The sequence below is a fragment of the Fistularia commersonii genome, chromosome 14 (assembly GCF_037954325.1).
Source record: "Fistularia commersonii isolate RoL2024-O1a breed Wild chromosome 14, RoL_Fcom_v1.0, whole genome shotgun sequence".
Taxonomy (NCBI): domain Eukaryota; kingdom Metazoa; phylum Chordata; class Actinopteri; order Syngnathiformes; family Fistulariidae; genus Fistularia; species Fistularia commersonii.
In genome coordinates this window covers 13,733,481-13,754,409 of record NC_141297.1, presented here as the reverse complement: position 1 = coordinate 13,754,409, position 20,929 = coordinate 13,733,481, and the positions used below count along the sequence as shown (strand labels likewise).

General features: G+C 39.6%; 1 protein-coding gene across 5 annotated transcripts in view; it reads right to left on the bottom strand.

Moving 5' to 3' along the window:
- Window positions 1-658: 658 nt before the first annotated feature.
- Window positions 659-20,929, bottom strand: part of LOC147227339 (plexin-A1-like) — a 299,109-nt gene continuing 278,838 nt past the window's right edge. For all 5 annotated transcript variants that reach the window (XM_086158939.1, XM_086158942.1, XM_086158943.1 and 2 more), the window contains 4 exons: window positions 15,083-15,252; window positions 13,839-14,051; window positions 12,349-12,499; window positions 659-6,798 (listed from right to left, as the gene is read on the bottom strand). In XM_086158939.1, the coding sequence (XP_086015065.1) occupies window positions 6,703-6,798; window positions 12,349-12,499; window positions 13,839-14,051; window positions 15,083-15,252 (630 nt within the window). In that variant the 3' untranslated portion in view covers window positions 659-6,702. The remainder of the gene's footprint in view (window positions 6,799-12,348; window positions 12,500-13,838; window positions 14,052-15,082; window positions 15,253-20,929) is intronic.

The window sequence follows — 20,929 nt, the reverse complement described above, 5'->3', positions numbered from 1 at the left end:
TTGATTGTCAACATAGTTTCGTTTCTTCCTGAGTCATTTCCTCACACTGAGGGTGGTGGTGGTGGTGGTGGTGGTGGTGGTGGTGGGGGGGGTCTAGGAGCAAAGTCTGCTGATCAAAAGCTTATCATTTTGTTTCTAATCTGTCACTGACCAAATTAGCATCACTGTAGGCAAAACAGGGGGAGAAGTCAAACCGATGCCTACAACTTTCCTTCTCTCCTTTTTTACAGCTGTAATACTCAAAACTCTGATGGGTATATTGGGAGAGTAATGGAATGAAAACATCAGATGAGTCACATTTAGCAAAAAAGGGCTAAGATCTCCTTGATGCGTGTCTATTTACACTTCATAAATCTGCAAAAATCCGAGAGTGGTAAATCTACATGGGTGTGAAACAGCCTAAACCTGTCACAGCAGCTTCAAGTCTGAAATCTTCTGAAAGGTATCAGAATTCTTAAAGTATCAAACTCCCGGTCTTTTCTTTCTTTTATCCCAGAATTTCTCTTTAATCTTTTTTTGTAAATGTTTCCTCTGTTTCTTCTCTGGAATGTACTTCAATCAAAGTGAACTCAGCAGGTTAGGAAAATGGAGTTGACAGAAGAAGGTGTGACATCTCTGTGTATTGGTGGCGGATGTTTGAGATGTAGGTTGTGGCATTATGATACACACTGAAAACCAAACCAAGAATACTTGGCAGATATGTAGTGATACCTTTCAATGAGAAATTTGTACAAATACAAAGCAGCATATTTTTGAAGATATTATAGGCAAATAAATCTAAGCGCAACTCCATCAAATTCTTTCTTCAAGGCTAAATACTGTCACGACTCTGTGCTTGTTCTTGAAACCATTAATAAAGGGAAAAAGTCACTATACTGTGGAAACAGACAAGGAGTCACGATTGTTTCAGCCAACCAGGAATAAAGTCAGCAAGGGTAAGGAAGTGAATTGATGGATTTGGGAATTGATGGGAATGTGAAACTATTTTGTGTTCATCCCTCTGCTGAAACAGGAAGAAAAAAAACTAAAAAAGTCATTCTTAAATATCCACATATGATAAATATCCTAGCCTATATAACTTAAACAGTATTACTGACTGAAAATGAACAAAAATTATAAAATCATGGTTAGGTGGTTTCCCAAAGTATTTCAGTGTATGCGGAAAATTATCTTTTACATGTTATGACAGCTAAGCAGGTGTGACTCCAGGTCTAAGGAGGTTTGCAGTTGAGATATTATTTTATTCAAACTTGCTTAACAACAATAAGAGTGTGTCATGAAATATGTTCTCAGATTATCGCTGTCAAAATATAAAATGTATAAAATGTATCACTGAAATTTTTTTCCACACCTTCCTTAATCTCATTTTGAATCATGAATCCCATTTCAATCAATGTGGGAAAAAAAAGCATAAAACATGTTTTTCAATTCTGAGACAAAGCTGACAAGGCACAATGAACAGTTCTGTTTTGGTCAATCACAGCCCAGATCTCCTTCCTTCTACAGTTCTATCTTTTCTGCTGCATTCCTGTCTTTTTCTGTGTGGAAAAAGCTTAATACCACAGATGCAACAGAATGGGAAATGAAGTGGTACCTTCAAAGCATGTCCTCTGTCTTTTCATCTTTTAACTCATCAAGTAGAGTAGAAAACAAGAAGCAAAATAAAGAATCAAAAGCACCATAAACCAAGTGAGTGTTATCTCACAATGTTGCAGACTTTCTTTTTGGTTTATAACTAAACCATAGCATTTTTTTTTCATATCACTCTTTACAATTTCTTTACCAAAGAAGCAATTGAGACAACTCAATTGCCTCAGCTTATCCATTGATCAGAAAAGAAAAAAACACCCACTACCTACAGGGGAGTACTTAAACTGAATCAAATTTCAGGAGAACTTTGAGAATAATGGGTCAGGGATGGGCTGATGTGGATACTCTCTTTGGTCAGCGGCTTTTATGCTGTTTCACCCTGTAGATCAGAAGTTTAAGTGCTTAAGCACAACACATTTCAGTTTATTCTGTTAGAAGTAGGATTAGAATGACAACTGGAGAAATCACAGCCTCTGTCGAAGTGAGAGCGGCAATAGTGTTGATCACCAATCACGATCTCAGATGTAAAGAAGCACGATCCAGCCTGGCCAATGTTATCGATAGGTGGAGCAGCGAGCTAAATGTCGGTGCCAAGACCTTGCCCCTAGACTCATTTCTCCCTGTTCCCATGATAATGATAGGAAATTGCGGTCAGATGGAACGAAGCGCAAACCAGCTTGAGTTACATGAGGTATGGGTAGAACAGAGGATAGAACATTGGTGCCAAGACCCTGCCCCTTCAGTGAGGGAGATAGAGCTGGTAGGCCCTATTAGAATGAATTGTTACCATGAATACAGCTACCAAAAACTGATGGACCGGTAGGTGTCTGATGTTTTGCTGCTTTAAATTAGGAGAGAAAATTTGACTTCATGGTTTTCCATGAGGGGTGCCAGTATCTGGGTGTCAGGAAGACAATGTTTAGTCCACCTCAACTCCAATGCAATGGCTTGGTGGAATGGTTCAACATGACCCTGGCTACCCATCTTCCTTATAGACAACCACCAACTAAACAGGGACCTTCCCCTTCCACTGGTCCTGTTGGCGGTGCAGGAGTCCACAAAATGTACTTCTGCGACAATGATAATTGTGGATGAGCTGTGCACCTCCGTAGAAATGGTGTTCAGGGCCCCCCTGGAACCAGAGGTAAAGGGGGAACAGGGAATGGAAAAATACCACAGCCTCTGTGAGCAACTGCGGGAGTTCTGAATAAACTGTCTGATGTGGTCCACAGAGGGCGACTGTGCCGAAGAAACCAAATAGCTGTTCCACCAAGACTGCTTGGCGCTCTACCAGTCATTAGCTTTTTCTGCTGACCAGTCTGATGGTGATGTGCCACTGGCACCATCACCATCCCAATCAGTGGTGGGGCCCAGAGGGACAGAGCACAGAGAATTCGTCATCTTCTTAAGCATCAATAGGACTTTGTGGTTAATGCATGGATTGCTGGGGACAATGCTAATCCTAATCCTCTTACGCACGGGGTAATGTGGTGTCTTTGGCGGCCTTGGGGATGTGATTGGCTAAGGGGAGAGATATGTAAATGAGAAAAAAAAAGGACAGTTGGGTGTGGAATATAGACTAAGGGAGTGTTGAAAGAGGGTGTGCTATGTATTGGGATATGTTAGTTATGTCTGTGTTATATTGTAACCGTGCTATAAAATGTGAGTAACTTTCAAAGTTGTGAGTGAAGTAGACTTGCTCTACTCTCTCTCTATATATCTCTTGCTCTCTCCATATATATATATATATGATGTTATGATAATATATAGATGATGTTCACTGCAGATTTGCCCATTCACATAACTGAAACACCTGTACAATGAGTCAAGGGAGCATTGGTTTACATTGAACATAAACAACCCATGAGGCAAATAATGAGTGTCCTGCACATTGGGACATTCAATTGTCTCTTTATGTGACGTGAACAAGGGTCTTTCAAAAAGGTGTTGACTGAAGACAGATCCCGTGATTTTATGGCTTGTTTCAGACATATAATTTCCTAAAAAATCTATTTCATGGGCTGTATTAACAAGTATTACATAGAGCTTATAAAACTTAACCAAATTTGTTCTTGTTTTAAATTCTCAAGCAAACAGTCAAGAAAGCCTTTTTCTTGTCCAGCAATGCCATGATATCGTTATGATGTGCTGAAACAACTCCCTGTTAACTAGAACTGTAATACCATCTTGCTAAAGACAGAACAATATAATTTCAGAGCGGTGTAAATGGGTACATACCTGAAAAAAAAAAAAAACAAGCCAAGTTGTGGCTTATATAAATCACACTGATTTTAATGGTTGATTTTTATTGTCATATTGACAGTCAACAAAATGCTGATATAAAAAAAAGATTGAGTTCAGGACTATCAAAACCTACTAATGCCTTGTATCATTTTTTTCTACAATTAAATTAAATTAATCTTCACATTAGGTTGATCATTTTCATCTTATCTGGACAATGTGATTCCTTCAGCGATCCCCCTATTGACTTTTTGATAGTTCCTCAGCATGGAGGAAAAATACTTATTACTGTTATTGAGGAAGTACAGAGACTTACTGAGAACACTGTTTAGTGGACTGCAATAGACAGCTGAACATTGCAAAAAAAATGGAGCTTCTACCTTGTCTTCACAGTATACCAGTATTGTAAACTTCTGAAAAGTAGCTCCATTATTTTGTGAATTTACCATATAAAAAACAGTAATAGCTTTGCACAATATGGCTTAAAAAACTAGCTTCAAAACCAATAGAGGCAAGTTATTGTTGTGCACAGGTTTCAGCGCACACCAATTTACCTGTGAATAATTTTCTCACTGCAATCACAATCATCAAGATGGAAATATCCAAGAAGGTAAAGCCTACATTTCTCCATTAGGCTGATATATTTCTTAGTACAGGGGCAAAATAAATGAAAGAGGTTCATATGAGGTACATTTTGAAACAAAGCTGTCAGGACTGTGTCAGACAGTTCTTGGTTAAGTAGGGTAGATGCCAATCAAACTGGACAGAGAGAAAGTACTCTGGTGTCAGATGGTTTAAAACTTAAGGAAGCATGGCAGAAAAGGCCAAAAATATTTTAGTGGCTTTATCGTGTGTTTAGCTACGGTATTTTTGATTCATTGAACCTGCTTTCTTATGCCACTGTTCTTTTTTGTTTCTATGTTGTTTCATTTCACTCACCCAGGTGAGCTGATCAGTGGCTTGTCTGGTGGTTTAGTACAAGCTTTTAGAGGATGGGAGACTTCTTCAGGAAATCTAGTCTTGAAAAAAATTGATCGAAAATGGGAGAATGCATGGTTGTTGAAGCACTGCAAGTGAATGTAGAGCAGCACATACAGGAAAACATTTTAACTTTTTTTCTTATCCTTTTAAAACCACAGAAACAAAAAGAGAAAGGCCTTCAACTGGTACATAAACACTCACATAAATCAAGCTACATTTCATAATCTTTTCATTAACCACATTCACATTTTAAAAATGGAACCATAGCTTTACAGTTTTCATTGCAGACCAAAGTAAGCCCAAAATGACAGTGTAGTTTTATCTGCACACCAAAACTGATCATCCTTTCGGAAGTCACACCTTGTAAAATCTTTCAGAAGAGGGGGAAGCCTTAAAACACATGATTGAGACATTTTAGACCACGTTTACCAGCATTCAATTGAGATGACGGCTTACTGTTTCAAAAGTAGTGTTCTACCACAAGATGAGGCTGACTGCCACAGACAACTTTTTTCCAAGCTAAACCAGTAAACTGATCAGGCCTAGATGTATTTGGTTTCTCCAAAACAAACACAAAAGCACAGTAGGCTGTGTGGCTCATGGGTAAAATCCAGAAATCATGTGTCCTTGCACTACTCTGAGAGCCAAACATGACGCATAGGTGTAACCCCAGTACCTCATGAAATTTTAAAAACAAAAACGTCCGTAATATATATATATTTTTTGCCATTTACCTATTTTTATACTCTCACTTTCGGTCACTAAGCATGACAACATTTTCATCGTAGCACATTTCATCTAACAAAAAGAAGTCTCTTTGCACTAAACAACATTCAAAGTAAAACATGGCACAGGATGACTGTTCCTCTGTTTTTTTTTTTGTAAATTTTCATCTTTGAAATATCAAAGCCTCCATGGAAATTTCTGAAACTTATCTTTTGTACATTTAATTGAAAACATTTTTTTCAACTTCTCATTTGCTTCAAAAACAAGAGGTTTGTATTTATATATCTCTCTATATATTCATATATCCTCTTCTCTCTTTTGATTTAGCTTTGTTGTGCAAATTCAGCAGTAACACAAGTGGCACAGCACTGGGGAGAGTAGGCAGTTGGAGGAGATGGATTCTATAAACCAAAAGCTGAATTATGAAATTGAAAATGTCCTTTGCCAGTTGACAATGAGTTCTTCTTGGTAGAGAATGTTTGTCAGGACTGTAGGAGTTTCTTATCCTGCAGTGGAAGCATCTACCTAGCTGAAGTGTCTCTCAGCAACACCAGAAATCCATAGACGCTTTCTGGCCACTGTTGCTGCTTTGCAGATATCTCTGACTTCTTACCTCACTCTGGAGGCTGGCATTGCAAAGGAAAAAAAAACCCTTAGAGAGATCAAGTATCAGTTGGGTAACCTGGATTCTTATTGGCTCACAGTCTGAACCGTAGCTCTGGCCATGGAGACCTTGGGGCTCGCAGCTTGTACCTTTACATTACAGCTCTGTATCCTGCCAGATGAGCTTGGTCACCACTGTGCAAGCACCGATCCTGATTGTCTCCAAAACAACCAAGTGCTGCACATGATGGGCTGTAGATGTGATGAGGGCCTTGATGAAAACAAATGCTCTCCTGAGCTGAAGTCCATATTGGCTTGATCTGGCTGTTTGGAGCTAATGAACAAAGGATCGCTGACTGGCTGGGACCTTAGCTCCAAACTCTGCTGTCTCTTTAGTGTTCTGCTGCTATGGGGCTTTCATCCTTGCAGTCCTTTCATCTGCAGTTTGCAGTTGTTTGTGGGGGTGAAAACAACAGATTCCAAATGCTGAGGGGTGTCAAAGATCATCAGGGAAGGCTTGTTGGTCAGCCAGTTCTTCTCTAGCCAAGGTGTGTTTGGCTCTCAGCTTGCAAGGGCCATGGTGTCAATGACCTGCTCCAGCTTGCCACGTAGTCTCTGTCGGCGAGACTGATCATCCTTCTGTAACGCTGACAGGATCTGAAAACAAATATGGAGGAATATCAAATTTCAATATCATCATTAGAATTATTCCTTTAATTTCCATAGAATCATACAAACTACATTTGATGTTAAATGCAATAAAACCCATAGATACATAGAAATATAGCTGATAACTATCTAATTCTATCAGTTTGTTTTTCAGCAAAATGATAATGTGACTGTGAGTGTGGTGCAGGAGGTAGAGCAATCGTCTTTGGAACATTTCCGGTTCAATTCCCGCCCCCTCCAAGTGCGTTAATGTTGTTGGGCAAGGCACCTGCTTCCTTTGTGCTGATGGACGGCAGCCTACTGCTCATGTTTCATCCATGATGGGTTAATTGCAGAGAATGAATTTCCCTATGAGGGATTAATAAAGTATAAAATTAATTATGCTCCCTGTCATTGTGAGCACTAAAATAATGCAGCCCTGGGGGGGGGGGACAATCCAGGATGAATGCAAAGGGTCACAAAGGGCATCTGATGCAAAACCTGCTCCAGAATAAATAAGTAAATCAAACCTTAGACTTCCATTTGCTTATTAACAACAAGGACAATTGGTGCTGAAAACTGACAGGGCCCCAGTGTCAGCTATTGTGGGTCGAACTAAGAGAGGAGGAAACCTTTTCCAAAACAGAGCAAGAAGCTGTGAAGCTGTGAAGACAAGAGGCTTAGGCCCAGAAAAGAGACTCTGAATGTTGGAAGAATGACGGGAAAAGCTAGAGTTGATTGATATAATGCAGAGGAGGAAGGTGGATATACAGTAATGTGTTCCACTGCTTTATGCAGAGGAAAGGTTGCAAGGCTAGAGGCTTAGGGGCAGAATTTAAGCTGTTGTATCCTGGTATTGACAGGAAGAGAAACCAAAAAAGGAGTTATTTTTTGAAGGTTTGTTAGCATTGTTGAAGCCAGAAACTGAAGATATGACGTCCACTGTTGTTAGGGGTTAAGCCCCATAGGATGGATGGGAACAAGATGAGGAAGGGAAATTCTGGCATGAGTCAGGTGAAGTGATGGCAAGTATCCCCTAAGGGGGTATGTTGGTTCAGCCTTCAAAGCACATGTTGTTGCTGGCAACAAGGGTGATAAAGAAGAGATGGGTATGTTTGATATCCAGGATAGGAATGTAGAAGGAATGATGGAGTGATACCTTGCAAAATGGATGGGAGTGGGACCACTGGGTAGCTTATAAGAATGGAGTATATAGTAGGATCTTACAGGTAGACTTCATCTTGTGCAGCTGATGTGATTGGGGATCACTGGCTACAAAGTAGTGGTAGGTGAAAGTGTAGCCATCAACAAACGGTGGTGTATGTAAGGAAGTTCAGGATTTTATACAGAGAAAGAGGTTAGCAAAGAAAATAAGGGACGCTGAGGGGTCTGAAAAGGGTAGACAAGTGTACAGGGAGAAGAAGTGTAAGGTTCAGGTAAAAGTGGCAAATTTTAACAAAGGGCAAATGAATTGTACACGAGCTTGGATAGTGATTTATACACGTTGGGAAAACAGAGATAGAGATGGAAAGGATGTGCAGCAGGTTCAGGTGATTAAGGATAGAGAAGCAACAATTCTGGCACTTCTGACGCACACTTCTGGTGTCTTGACAGGTGCCAGAAGTGTGCAGAGAAAGTTTACTTTGATGATTAGATGAATGAGGAAAGTGACAGAAAACAAGGCGTATAAGCAAAGGATAATCGTTGTTGACCACAAAGTAACAAAGAGTATTGCATGTTATGTGAAGAGGGAATTTAAGAGGATGAGTGGAAAGGTGGTTAGTATGATATACTTGATACGTCTGTGGAGGTGTAAACAGTCTAAGAGGATGTCTAAGAAGTGGAGAAGTGTTCTAGTATTGAATTTTAAGAAAATATGGAGTCTTTAAAGAAGGAAGTTGCGGTAACTACAGAGGTTTCAGTTTATGAGGAAATGTATGATGTTATTAGAAAGAGCAGTGTACGCTACACTGAAAATAGTAGTGTTGTGAGCAGCAGTATGGTTTCATTCCAAGAAAGAGTACCGCAGATGCATTATTTGCTTTGACAATGTTGAAGAAAATTGTATTCAGTAGAAAATCCAAAGAAATGGAGGTATGCTCTAGAAAAGAGAAGAATAAAGTATAACTGCAGGAAAAAGGAAGTAGAGAAAGAGAGATGAGAGAACAACTTTATTTATCCTGAAGGAAATTGTTGTGCCAGAGTTTCAAGCAAAAACATAACAATAATAGATAATAGTAGGAAGGAGGTAAAGGATAAAGAAGGTAAAGGATAAAGAAGGTAAAGGATTATAGTCTATGTACTAATGGTCAACAGTCCAAATCAACGGTGAATATGGAAAAGAGGTGAAGGAAGTAACATGTACAAGCAGGTTAGAATGGTTGGAGAAACATGCCAGGGAAAATGTGGGCTAAGAGTATCAGCAAGAATGACAGGAAAGGTCTACAGGCTGGTGGTGAGCCCAGAAAAGACACCTGGTTTAGAGACAGTGACATCGAGGACATGATTAGAAGCAGAGCTGGAGGTAGAAGAAACGAAAATGCTGAGGTTCTCATTGAGAGAGACAAAGAAGGGTACCATCAGGAATAAGTCCATCGTTGGGACAGTACAAGTAAGATGTTTGGTGGATACAATCAAAGTGGCCAGACTGAGACGGTATGAGCTGCCAGGCAGGAGGCCTAAAGGAGGACCAAAGAGGAGATTTATGGATGTTGTTTTTTTAACGTGAATGGTTTTTCAGAAATACTGATGTGATGCCAGGCTGTTATTTAAGGATTTTCTACTTAAAATTTTCTCAACTATTATGCACACACAAAAAGAAACCAAGGACCTATCTTACTTGTTTCTGCAAGCATGTAAAAAAATCTCTCAAAATATTTTGTGTCCACTTTAAAGAGAGGACATGTGAGGAAAGTATAATGAATTATTCATCATTGTTTTGTTGTGCCTCAAGTACAGACTTATAACAGAAAACCATTTCCTGTTAATCAAACTCATTTATGCAACTAAACAACCACGCGTGGAACACACAGGGAATCAAATCCTTGGTTCTAAGGATCGACTCCCCACGCTGCAATAAACTTATCCTCACCTTTCCGTTAACCCCGGTGCACATTGCGATGGCGAGAGATAAGAGAGGCCGCCAACTACAAGAGGGGCTCGACTCAGCGCCATCACCCATTGGACAGCAACGAGGTACACACACCGTGACCTCATCAACCTGTATATAAGCGTACATTCTGAACCAAAACAACACTCTGGCGCACAGGAGGTGGCCGTAGATAGACGCAAAAAAACGTTTTTCCTCCGTCGATCCGGACCGTGGTTCCAAGCTCGACGTCCCGACTCGACTACCGGCAGACTACACCCGAAGACCTTCAAGAGATCACCGTGGTTCCAGATCGCCAGCCGCCTCTCGTTCCCGGTGATTCCTCCAGAGGACACCTCACTTCTGCCGGGAACCACAAATCAACCGACGCGACCGTCATTGGAACTGGTCCTTCCGTCCCCGGAACATCGTATCACTAATCGACTCACTAAAAGAGGCTAGTATTAGTATCTGGGCAAGCATGAGTCACTGATCAGTTATTTATGTAATTGTAATTGCTGTTTTCCTGTCGTGCCTTGGGAGATCACTGTATTCCCATGCCATCGCGATTTTTACCTTGCTGACTTGGCGTCATTGCTGCTCGTCTAATTCTCTCTCCGCTTTTTTATTCCTAACACGAACGCACATCCACGTAGATTTACGCAGGATATTTTCTATTCGCACCCCATTCATTTCATCGTGTCTTCCAGCCACGATCACTTGGTCGCTCCCAGGTGGTAGCCTTTGGACTACAGTTGCCGCCATTTTTGTAGTTTTTTCTCAGACCGCCGCCATATGTAGTATTTTTCCTTTTTACACACACACACACACACACACACACACACACACACACACACACACACACACACACACACACACACACACACACACACACACACACACACACACACACACACACACAATTCGGGCTGTTTAATAAACTTTATAATATTTTAAAAGGAGAGATTCCTGGTATTTTGTGGGTGCATATTGTGACAGGGTTAGTGCTTGAACTTACACCTTACTAGTCTAGAATATCATTATTGTTAATTATTGACATTTTGATAAATCCCTTCCTGAGACTGTGTTCCACTTATTAGTAATTTTCCAGTTTTGGTGGTTGTGCCCTCCGAATGAAGGTTGATATCATTACTGGGTTAATGATATTGCAAGAACTTTGATTACTAATCATCATTGATAATTGTTAGTTATTGCTATTAACTGATTCTAGCTCCACTCACTGCACCACAAATGTTGCCCTGAGTGAGGGTAGAGTAGAATATTGCACAATAGTTTATTTATCATAATCAAATGCGTTAGATACTCTGGTGTGTCAATCTGGTGTGGGATTTAGGGTAGACTTGGGTGATATTTCAAATTTGAAGTGATTTTTGAGAAATTACATTGACATAACAGTGACTTAGTTGAAAAAAAAAGAAACTAAATAGACACCACTTACTAAAAAAGACTCACATGCTCTGAAAACTGTCATGGTGACAAATTTGAGTTAATGCAATAGTCCTATATAGGCAGGCAATAGAAAATGTCCTCTCACTGTCAACTAAGAATGCATATTGTAAAGTGTATGTAAGCTTGTTTTTGCTCTTGAATCTATTAGTGGGTTTCTGTACTTCTTTGTCTTTACTGTATCAGCAATTGTACATTTCTATGTGGTGTAAGGTCAGGAAACAAGTAAGAGATGTCGGGGACCTAGCAGTTGCCTGCATCAGTATAATAGTCTGTAATGAAGGGGAGCAGTGGCTTGAAAAGCGGCCAGCTGCAAGCAGGCAACATAACCACTGTAATACTGCTGTAGAGGAGGGTTTGAGAGGAAGCATGAGGGGAAGGAAAGCGGCTGAGACAACTTCTCTTTCACCAAAGGAAAAAAAAACATGATAAAGTGGGTGGAAGCAGAGGTTGAGTATATCATATCGCTCTCCATTAGGAGCAAGGAGGAGGATGTTTAAGTTCGAATGGCAGAATTTGAACCATCGTGAATCAAGAGAGGGAAAATAAAGACAAGGGAATAGAAGACAAAGAAGATCTGGAGGTTATAAGAGATCAAATAGTTAGGAGGGGGTATTTCGCTGTCATTTTAGTTTGCGTATGTATATTCTTAATAGATAGAGTAAGGTGCATAGTGAAGAAATCTATTATGGAAGGTTGTCTTGCACATACACACCCGAGCACATACACATGATTTAATTTTAAGCAGTCACCAGTCTTGAGCAACTTGCATACAGGGCCCAAGGAGAGAAAGTAAAAATACATAAATGTAATGAAGCTCCATTAGCTTCATAATGTGTTTAGCTCTTGCCTTAATGTGGACCCTAATGGTGATAACATCTCTCAGTGCTGTGCAAATCTGGGTGGCTTACCATTGCACTTCAGTGAAAATTACCTCTAGCCCGTCACAGAGTAATTCCGACACCATGCGCTCCTTTATGTTGTTGTCCATACATAGTTCTCACCTCATCTTTGTATTTGATGATGTAAGAGTAGATCTCGTGCAGTGCAGACATGCTGTTGAACTGGCTGAGGTTGAGACGTGACTGCTCTGCTAGGTAGGCACTCATGTCCTGATCGCTGATGGCTGGCATACGAGATATGTCCGAATAATATCTGGAGGAAAAGACAAGCAGATATTTGCATAAAATTCCATTTATATTCCCCCTAAAATGAGCCCAAACTAAGGGACAGTGTGAAAAAAACATGAAGATTCCTTCATCACAGATTCATACTTTCTTTTCTTCACTGTAAGTGATACTATTTGAAATAGGGCAAAAATACAACCAAAGGCCTTCATTGGCTCATGAACAGCTCTGGGGCCAAGATATGATATGATATCAGTTCTGTTCTATAGCTGTTAACTTTATCTGTTTCATCCTCTTAGTTTTCTTATTTTGTAAATGTCACAATCCTGCCAAAAAGACTAGAATTGTAAGCTTAATTGTAAGCTGATCAATGAGATGATGAGCATCATAATTTCTCAGAGAACTGAGATCTGGGTGTCCTTTTCGAGGTTTTTCAGTAAGAGGACATAGATTTGTGAATAGCTCTTGTATCTGCTCCTAAAATCAAACCTCGCTTTTGTTTCATTATACCCCCTTTTTTTCTACAATCTTTTTTTTTTTTTCTGGACTTTGATCAAGGCAATCCTGCTTGTTTGGCTGACTGGGTTCAGGCCCAAAAACTACTCCAGAAATGCTAAGAAGTCATTTTTTACCATTGTTGTTGTACTCAGCTATCACCTTCATTATTTCAATACATATTTATATTCATCTCAATTTCCATTTTTTTGTCAATGTCAGAAAAAAATGCCAAAAATATTTGAAGGATTTTCAAAGTATGATCCCTCCCTCCCTCCCTTAGATCATGTTTCTAATTTGTGTGAGTCAGGATATGACTTTACTTCTTTATGTATCTATCGACAAATCTATTTATTTAAATAAGAGGTTACACTGTTGAGTTGTATTAAAAATAAAAGCAGATGCATTCTACTTGAAGAATAGTTGTCTCAATATCAGAAAGGTTTACTGCACACAGGTTGTGGCAAAATATCAATCATGAAGCGTAATTTAAGAGCCTTGATTTAGGAAAATAATGTCATAGATGCTGTAAATCAAATTTTTACCTGTTTCTTTTGTTTCTTGGCTTGACTTTTCTACTCGATGATTAATTGAGAGAGCACATACTTTTTTTATTTTGTTTGACATGAATAAGCCAAGAGCAAGAAGATGCAGATGAGAACTAGTTATCGCAACATGACATTGCAGTTACTTTAGCAGACTGACCCTAAAAGTGAGATAAGAAATAGTCGTCTTTTTCTGTTCTTATGAGATAGTACTTTCATACAATGACTACATGATCTTACCATCAAGGAGTTTGTGTTTTTTTGTCTTTTTTTTACTTTACCGTACTTGTCTGATTTCCTTTTAGTATGGATTTAACTTTGACATACCTCTCTACCCAATTCTTGTAGTTGGGGATGTCTTTAGCATAGAGGAGTTTATTTGAAGGTGAGTCTTTTCCTAATTTGTGTTCTGACGTTGAACAGGAGTCCATGAAGGTCTGGGCCACCACAGACAGACAGGCATCCGTGATGCTGTTCTTGTGGATGTCAAAGACAAACTGTGGGTTCTTGATCACATTTACCCAAAACCTCAAAGGAAGACTGCAAGAAGGGAAAACACAAAAGTGCACTTTTTGAAAAGCAGCATTAATTCATGTGAAGTGTAAAAATGATTTATTCATTGATGTATAGAGTGATGTAAAAGTAGTTCTTAGTTGTTCATTAAGAAAGCAATACTCAATAAGCAGGCTTGTGTTAAATGGTTTTAAAGGTGGACAGGCAGATTTGTTCTAACATGGAATATCTGTAGTCCCTACAGAGTTAAAATACAGCAGCAGGAGGTATGTAAATGTTTATCACTGGTTGCAGTGTTTTAAAAGTTATGAATGAATGAATCAATAAATTAATGCATTGATGAATGAATTCATGAAAAAATAAAATAAACCATTAAAACTGAGCTTGTTTTTTCGAGAATTATATGAATAATGTTTAATGATTTTCACAAAACACGTTTCTCTATAATGCATCCCCAAGGGGGCGAAAGGCAAGTGTTCTCAAGTGTTCACTAGATATATGCAGAGCCTTTTGTCAGGACTAAAAAGAAAGTATACTGCTGTATACTGTGTATACTACATATGTTGTGAATGAGATGGATCCAAGTAGAATAGCCATGTAAAAGGAAGTAAAGATAAAGAAGGTGAAGGATTTTAATCAATGTAGAAAGGGTCAACAAGCCAAATTAATTGAGAATGTGGAAAAGAGGTTAAGTAAGTAACATGCACAAGCTGGTTAGAATGGTTGGAGAAATGTGCCGGGGGTAATGTGGGCTTAGAGTATCAGCAAGAATTAAAGGAAAGGTACGCAGGATGATGGTGAGCATGTTATTTGGAGGAGACTATGATGTTAACAAGACAATGAAGTCTCAGTAGATTTATTGGGTTTTTTCTTTTATAAGGTATTTCCTTTTCATTCTAGTAATCTAAAATCTCTTAGAAGTTATTTTAGGTTACAAGTGGGAAAGTATACATAGAAGTTTATGAGTTGGATTATGTTGTCTGGTTCTGAATTTGGATAATTTGTCATTTTCAAATAATTCATTCACAAAAGGAGAGGAAGAATATTTCTGTACTCACCAGTTGCTCTTCCAGGTATGTCGTACGTCATAGTCTGTGATGGAATGCTTGTCGGCTTGCTCATCCAGGAAGTCAAACATGTACTTAATAGCGAGTGGCAGGGCACTTCCCCTGTGCGCAGTGCTGAAGATGGTCTCAAATAGGTCATCAACAAACTTCTGTAATGTACCCTGAAAGCAAAGAAGGAGCAGTGGAATGACAATAAACTATATGAAGAACCGTAATCAGCTACTGTGGTATTATTGTTTTCCATACATTTTTAAGTAACAATGAGTGTGTCCAATGGATCATGATTCATTCTACACCTCTGGTGTCTTGTGAATTGAGCAAACAGGCTTTGTGTTACATATGTGGTAACATCTTTTTTTTTTTTTTTTTTTTTTTGACATTATAACTGTTTCGCTGCTGTGACAATGGAATTTGCCCAATGGGGATCAATGTAGGTTATCTTATCTTATCTTATCTTATCTTATTTTATTTCTTTGGGTCAACGTGTAAAAGCTTTACAGACATGTTGTCATCTCAGTTTGTGGTTTAAAATTCAAAATTAGACCGCTGAAAGAGTATCCAATCAGATGCAGCCTGGGAATATTCATCATCGACCACAGCACCTGGTCAAGACGGGATCTGTGGACATACCCTTAAACATTCTACTGAGCAGCTGGGGGAAGTTTTCATCTTCCTTTCCATAACAATCTGTCCTGCAGCACTGTGCCCCAGATGTGGGTTCACTCAACAGTGATTCCCATCCCCAAAAAGAGGCCCCCTAAAGCCCTGAACGACCTTAGAACAGTGGCTCTCACCTCACTGGTAATGGAGGCCATTGAGAAAATTGTAAAAATTCACATCACCAGAGTAACTGAACCCCTGATTGATCCTCTTCAATTTGCTTATATGGCTCGGAGAGGGGTGGATGATGCCAAGATCTTCCTCACTGATTCCATACACAGAAACCTGGAAACGCCCCACACCCCAGCCAGGCTCCTTTTCGATGACTTCTCCTCAGCTTTTAACACTCTGCAAGTGTACATACTGGCAGAGAAGCTGATGACCGACCCGTCTCTAACTCAACCACCAGCTCATCCAGTAGATCATTAATTTCCTCACCAACAGATCCCAGAGGGTGCAGGAATTCAGTAAATTTTGTATATTATGCTTAAGAATAATTGCATTAAATGCAGCTAAATTTATTCTCATTAAAACACATTTGATATCTGACAACATTATTATAGAGAAATGTTCAGGGATCGTCTTAAGTCAGCTGTTCTGAAATGCAACAGGAACAAACGCTCAAGAGATATGCAGAGATGAGAAGCCAGGGCTGACAGGCAGTCAATTTGATGCTGCTGCCCCATGTGACCCCCAATTGCCCCTTGGGGACAAGTAAAGTTTTTTTTGTGATTCTGATTCTGATTTGCACTTGCATGCAAGCTGAGCATCTGATTGAAAGCAGCACCAACATCCCAGTAGTCAGACAAAAAGCAAAAAAAGATTAATGTTATGGATCACAAAAGCAGAGGAACAAGGGTTCGGATCTGAAATGAAACTTCTATTCTGATTTAATAAAGCAGCTTCCACGATTTGTTATGTGATGTTATAGGCAAACTTATTCCTGTTTATGATCCTGATTTTGACCCCAGCCACATCTTTTCATTTCAAACCCAGTGATAATGAGGAAAGAAGAATCTTTTAGATCCAAATATCAAGTTAAAATTGGAGGATGATGTTTTCTAACAAAACAATGAAGCATGAGAGCACCTGTATCATCTACGCCTGAAAGACATATACACATATAGACTTTTAGCCTGTGTGGGTCCAGTGGGGAATCATAGTTACAACTCTGGCACTGTGACTGCTCCTGTTCACCTCACTGAACATCCCAGAATCACAAACAAGAACTCCAGCATTTCAGTACATCCCCCGATGAAAATGCTTTAGCATAATTGCATTAACTGCGACTAAATTCATTCTTCTGAAAACACATTTGTTATCCGACAAAATTTATCATAGAGAAATGTCCAGGGATTATCTTAAGTCAGTTGTTCTGAAATGCAAGAGGACCAACTGCTCAAGAGATATGAAGAGATGAGAAGCCTGGGCAGACATACAGTCAAAGATAAAACTAGATGAGCTTTTAAACTGAATCTGCTACTCTTATTTATACACAGACAAATCCCATAACATACTCATGTCTCCTGACATCTCCAGTATCAGTCCCTCTGGACCATAGGCCACAAACCTAACTTCCATCATTTATTTTTTTCCATACCATCAGTGGAAAAGGAAACCATAGATGTCTTTAGGCCCATTGCCATACCCCCTCTATCACCCCTTTGTTTTTAAATCTGAAAAAGGACAAGGCACAGTAGAAAAGACAGTACGTTCAGTTCTTTTAAGGATTTGCGTAGGTCTGTGCGTGCAAGTGTGGTGCTTAACACTTTTTTTTGTTTGAGGATTTAAAGATTTAGCTCAAAATTGATGGAGAATACCAATTTGAACTGGACCAGATCTCATTCATTAAAAAATATTAGAAAGGTAAATAAAGGTGTTTTAAATGGACCTTATCATACAGGAATTCAAGAAAACCTTTGTTTTGGAAGAAAGAATCATCATTATATTAGTAATTAGGATCCATTATTTGGACTGCGCCACTTTCCTCATGTTGTGAAATTCATTTTGCTATGTATTGCTTTAACACCTTGTGATTTAAAATACTGATTTCATAACATCAAAATATTACATTTCTATAAGAGAACTTTGAAGCCATTGCATGTGCATATGCATTCCATAACACTGGCAATACAATATTAGCAGTGTCTTTGTCTTCTGTAAGGATCATTATAAATAAGACTTTTGTGATAGGGTAATATAGAGTAATAATGACGTTTTTACAAGTCCTTTCTCTGAGTAAGTGTTCAGACCTCTGGGGTGATCTCGGGGTGTTGTTCACGAGTGACGCTGGGATGGAGCGGGAGATCGCAGGCGGATCGGTGCAGGGTCTGAAGCGTCGCGGTTAATAGGGAGCTGAGATGGAAGGCGAAGCTCTCAATTTATCGGTCAATCTACATTCCCACCCTCACCTATGATCACGAGCTGCGGGTAGTGACTGAAAGAACTAGATTGCAGATACAAGAGGCCGAAATTAGTTTCCTCCACAGGGCGGCCAGACTCTTGTTTAGAGATAGGGTGAGAAGTTGGGTCATCTGGGAGGAACTCGGAGTAGAGCCGCTGCTCCTCCGCATAGAGAGGAGTCAGATGAGGTGGCTCGGGCATCTGGTCAGGATGCCTCCTGGACACAGGAAGAGAGGAGGAGGGGAGGAGACCATGGGGAAGACCCAGGACACGCTGGAGAGACTACGTCTCTATACTGGCCTGGGAACGCCTCGGAGTTCCCCCTTAGGAGCTGGACTATGTGGCTGCTCCGGTTGCTGCCCCCGCTGACCTGACTCCGGATAAGTAGGAGAAGATGGATAGATGGATGAATGGATGGAAGACTGGTCATCCACATAATCTATTTCCTTTCTCTGCTCCTTTTTCCCTGAAATTTCCTGCCAATCCCAGGTTTCTCTAAGTCCTCTCCCACCATGTCTCAAAAAAAACCCAAAAACATCGGCTTGTTCCTTATCCTGCATATTAGCTTCAGATCTTTTACAGCCTTTCATAGCACAACCTCATTGCTCACATCATCTGCCCAGACAATCCTAAACATTTGCCTTAAGAAGCAGATTTCACAACTCTCTAAATAACTTTTCATGTCATATGTTGTTTACCAAGAGTCTCTGGCTGATAAACAGTTCAGTAAACACATTCTGGTACTCATATTTCGTGTCCCATTCCTAGGAATGTTCTCTAGTTTGGAGAAAGCTTATTTTGTTACTGCAATCCTCTTGATCTCATTCTCAGTGTCTTGAGTCACTTGTGACACTGCCACCAATGTAAATGAAAAAAGAAACCTGCAGAATAATCAAAGGTTACATTTTGTAGATTTTTTTGTCTTTAAAACAACCGTACATTCTGTCTCCTAGTAGTTTATTGATAATCCGCTCCGCAAACTATCTGTAAGCACTACAATAAGGAGTCTTTGAAGGTCATCTACTTATTCTGCCAGTAAAACTGTGTCGTTTGTATATCACAAGTTTAGGGTATTTTACTTTCCAACTTTTTAACACCTCTTCGAGTGTTTTGAGATTCACAGTAATAGTAGAAAACTTATCCAGAGACATTACACAACCTGTCTTACACCTAATGCACACAGACTGGCTCCAATACAAGCTTGACAGCAAAAGGATATTGTTACCAGTCCTGTCGAGTTTGCAAATATCTTAAACAGGTCCTTGTGTCTCACTTTATTAAGACTTTTTTTATAATCAATAAATCAAAAATATTTACAATATCTTTCTGCAATTCCCCTCTTTTTGCCGTGATGGTTCTCAAATCACAAATGGCATTCCCAATGCCTGTATCTTTAACAAATCCAAACTTGTTCTTTTCCACGTGTTTTTACGTGTTATCCCACATCTTGCTCTGAGGACGAAATTTCTGAGGGTTATCGTTCTGATATGGCTCATATCACTGATTGTTCCGATGCTGATTGCAGTACACAGAACCAGATTTTCTTTGGAATTGCAATGAAGATGGACTTGCTCAGATCTTCTGGGAATTTTCCATCATCTTGACCATTGTCCGTGTGACAAAACCATGTCTGTATAAGCCTGAGCAGGTAACGTAATGACGAAAGCACGTATGTGCACGTCCTCCCGGAACCCACAAAGAATGCACCGACATGCCTTTTTAAAAAAAAAAAAAAAAGATTTCACATAAGATTGTATGAGAACTTAGGCGATTTCAACCTGACTAAAATTGTCCAAAAAGGGGCTTTTCCGATGGAGCGGCACTGCACGCTGATTAGACTTTACATTTCATTCAGAGGCAGCGGCAATAGTCAGAATGGCTGTAACAGTGGGAGAATGTGATTTTAAAAAGTCTCTCCTCTTCCATGCTTTGGTGGTGCGTTGCACAAATAACCCTTATTAGCAAACTGCCCCATGTTCTACCATTTCAGATAATGTGCAAAATTGCATTGAGCTCTCCCATATCAACAGTAATTGTATTTACTGTAACTTGCAATGAGATTTGGAATCTTCAAATATCTTAAAGACATCAGGATCCTTCTTGGTGATGTCTGCTGTAGGTACATCACTACTATGATGGCTATGTTGAAAGATTTTCTCCACACCTACAATATACACAATCATCACTCAAGATCCAGTAACCAAGACACACACACACAAAATGTCAGGATCGATTAACAAGCCTAACAAGCCATAGTAAACACCTTTCATGTTTAGTATGTTCTGCCCAGATAATTTTTTAAAGGTTATATCATAGAATCTCCATTGTTTAGCCACCTTGTTTAATTTATGCCCAGTATATTGATGTTGAGTCTGTCTGTATTCTGTTTCCCGTTCTTTAATTCAATTCTGCACAGTGTGCTTCCATTCCGAATTCCAATCCTGATGATACTCTTATTAGAGTTACAGCATAAAGTTTTTTGATGATTTTTTTTCGTGATTCACCTGAGGCATATGAGAAACCCTACCAAATGAGGAACGTCCTTCACACAATGGATAGGCCCCTTGGCTTGGGATTTCCGATTGTGACATAGCAAAGTGGTTTTCCATTGCTTTCTTCACTAGTCTGCAGCATCCCCATTGCTAACATCAAGGACTGCCATTCTCCAAAAAGTCATATCTTCTGCTGAGAGGCCTGCATTGCATCACTGCTGCCTAATATGGGGCAAGGCTAGGCCCATCAAAGAGTATGCCTAAAATTGCCATTTACCATATT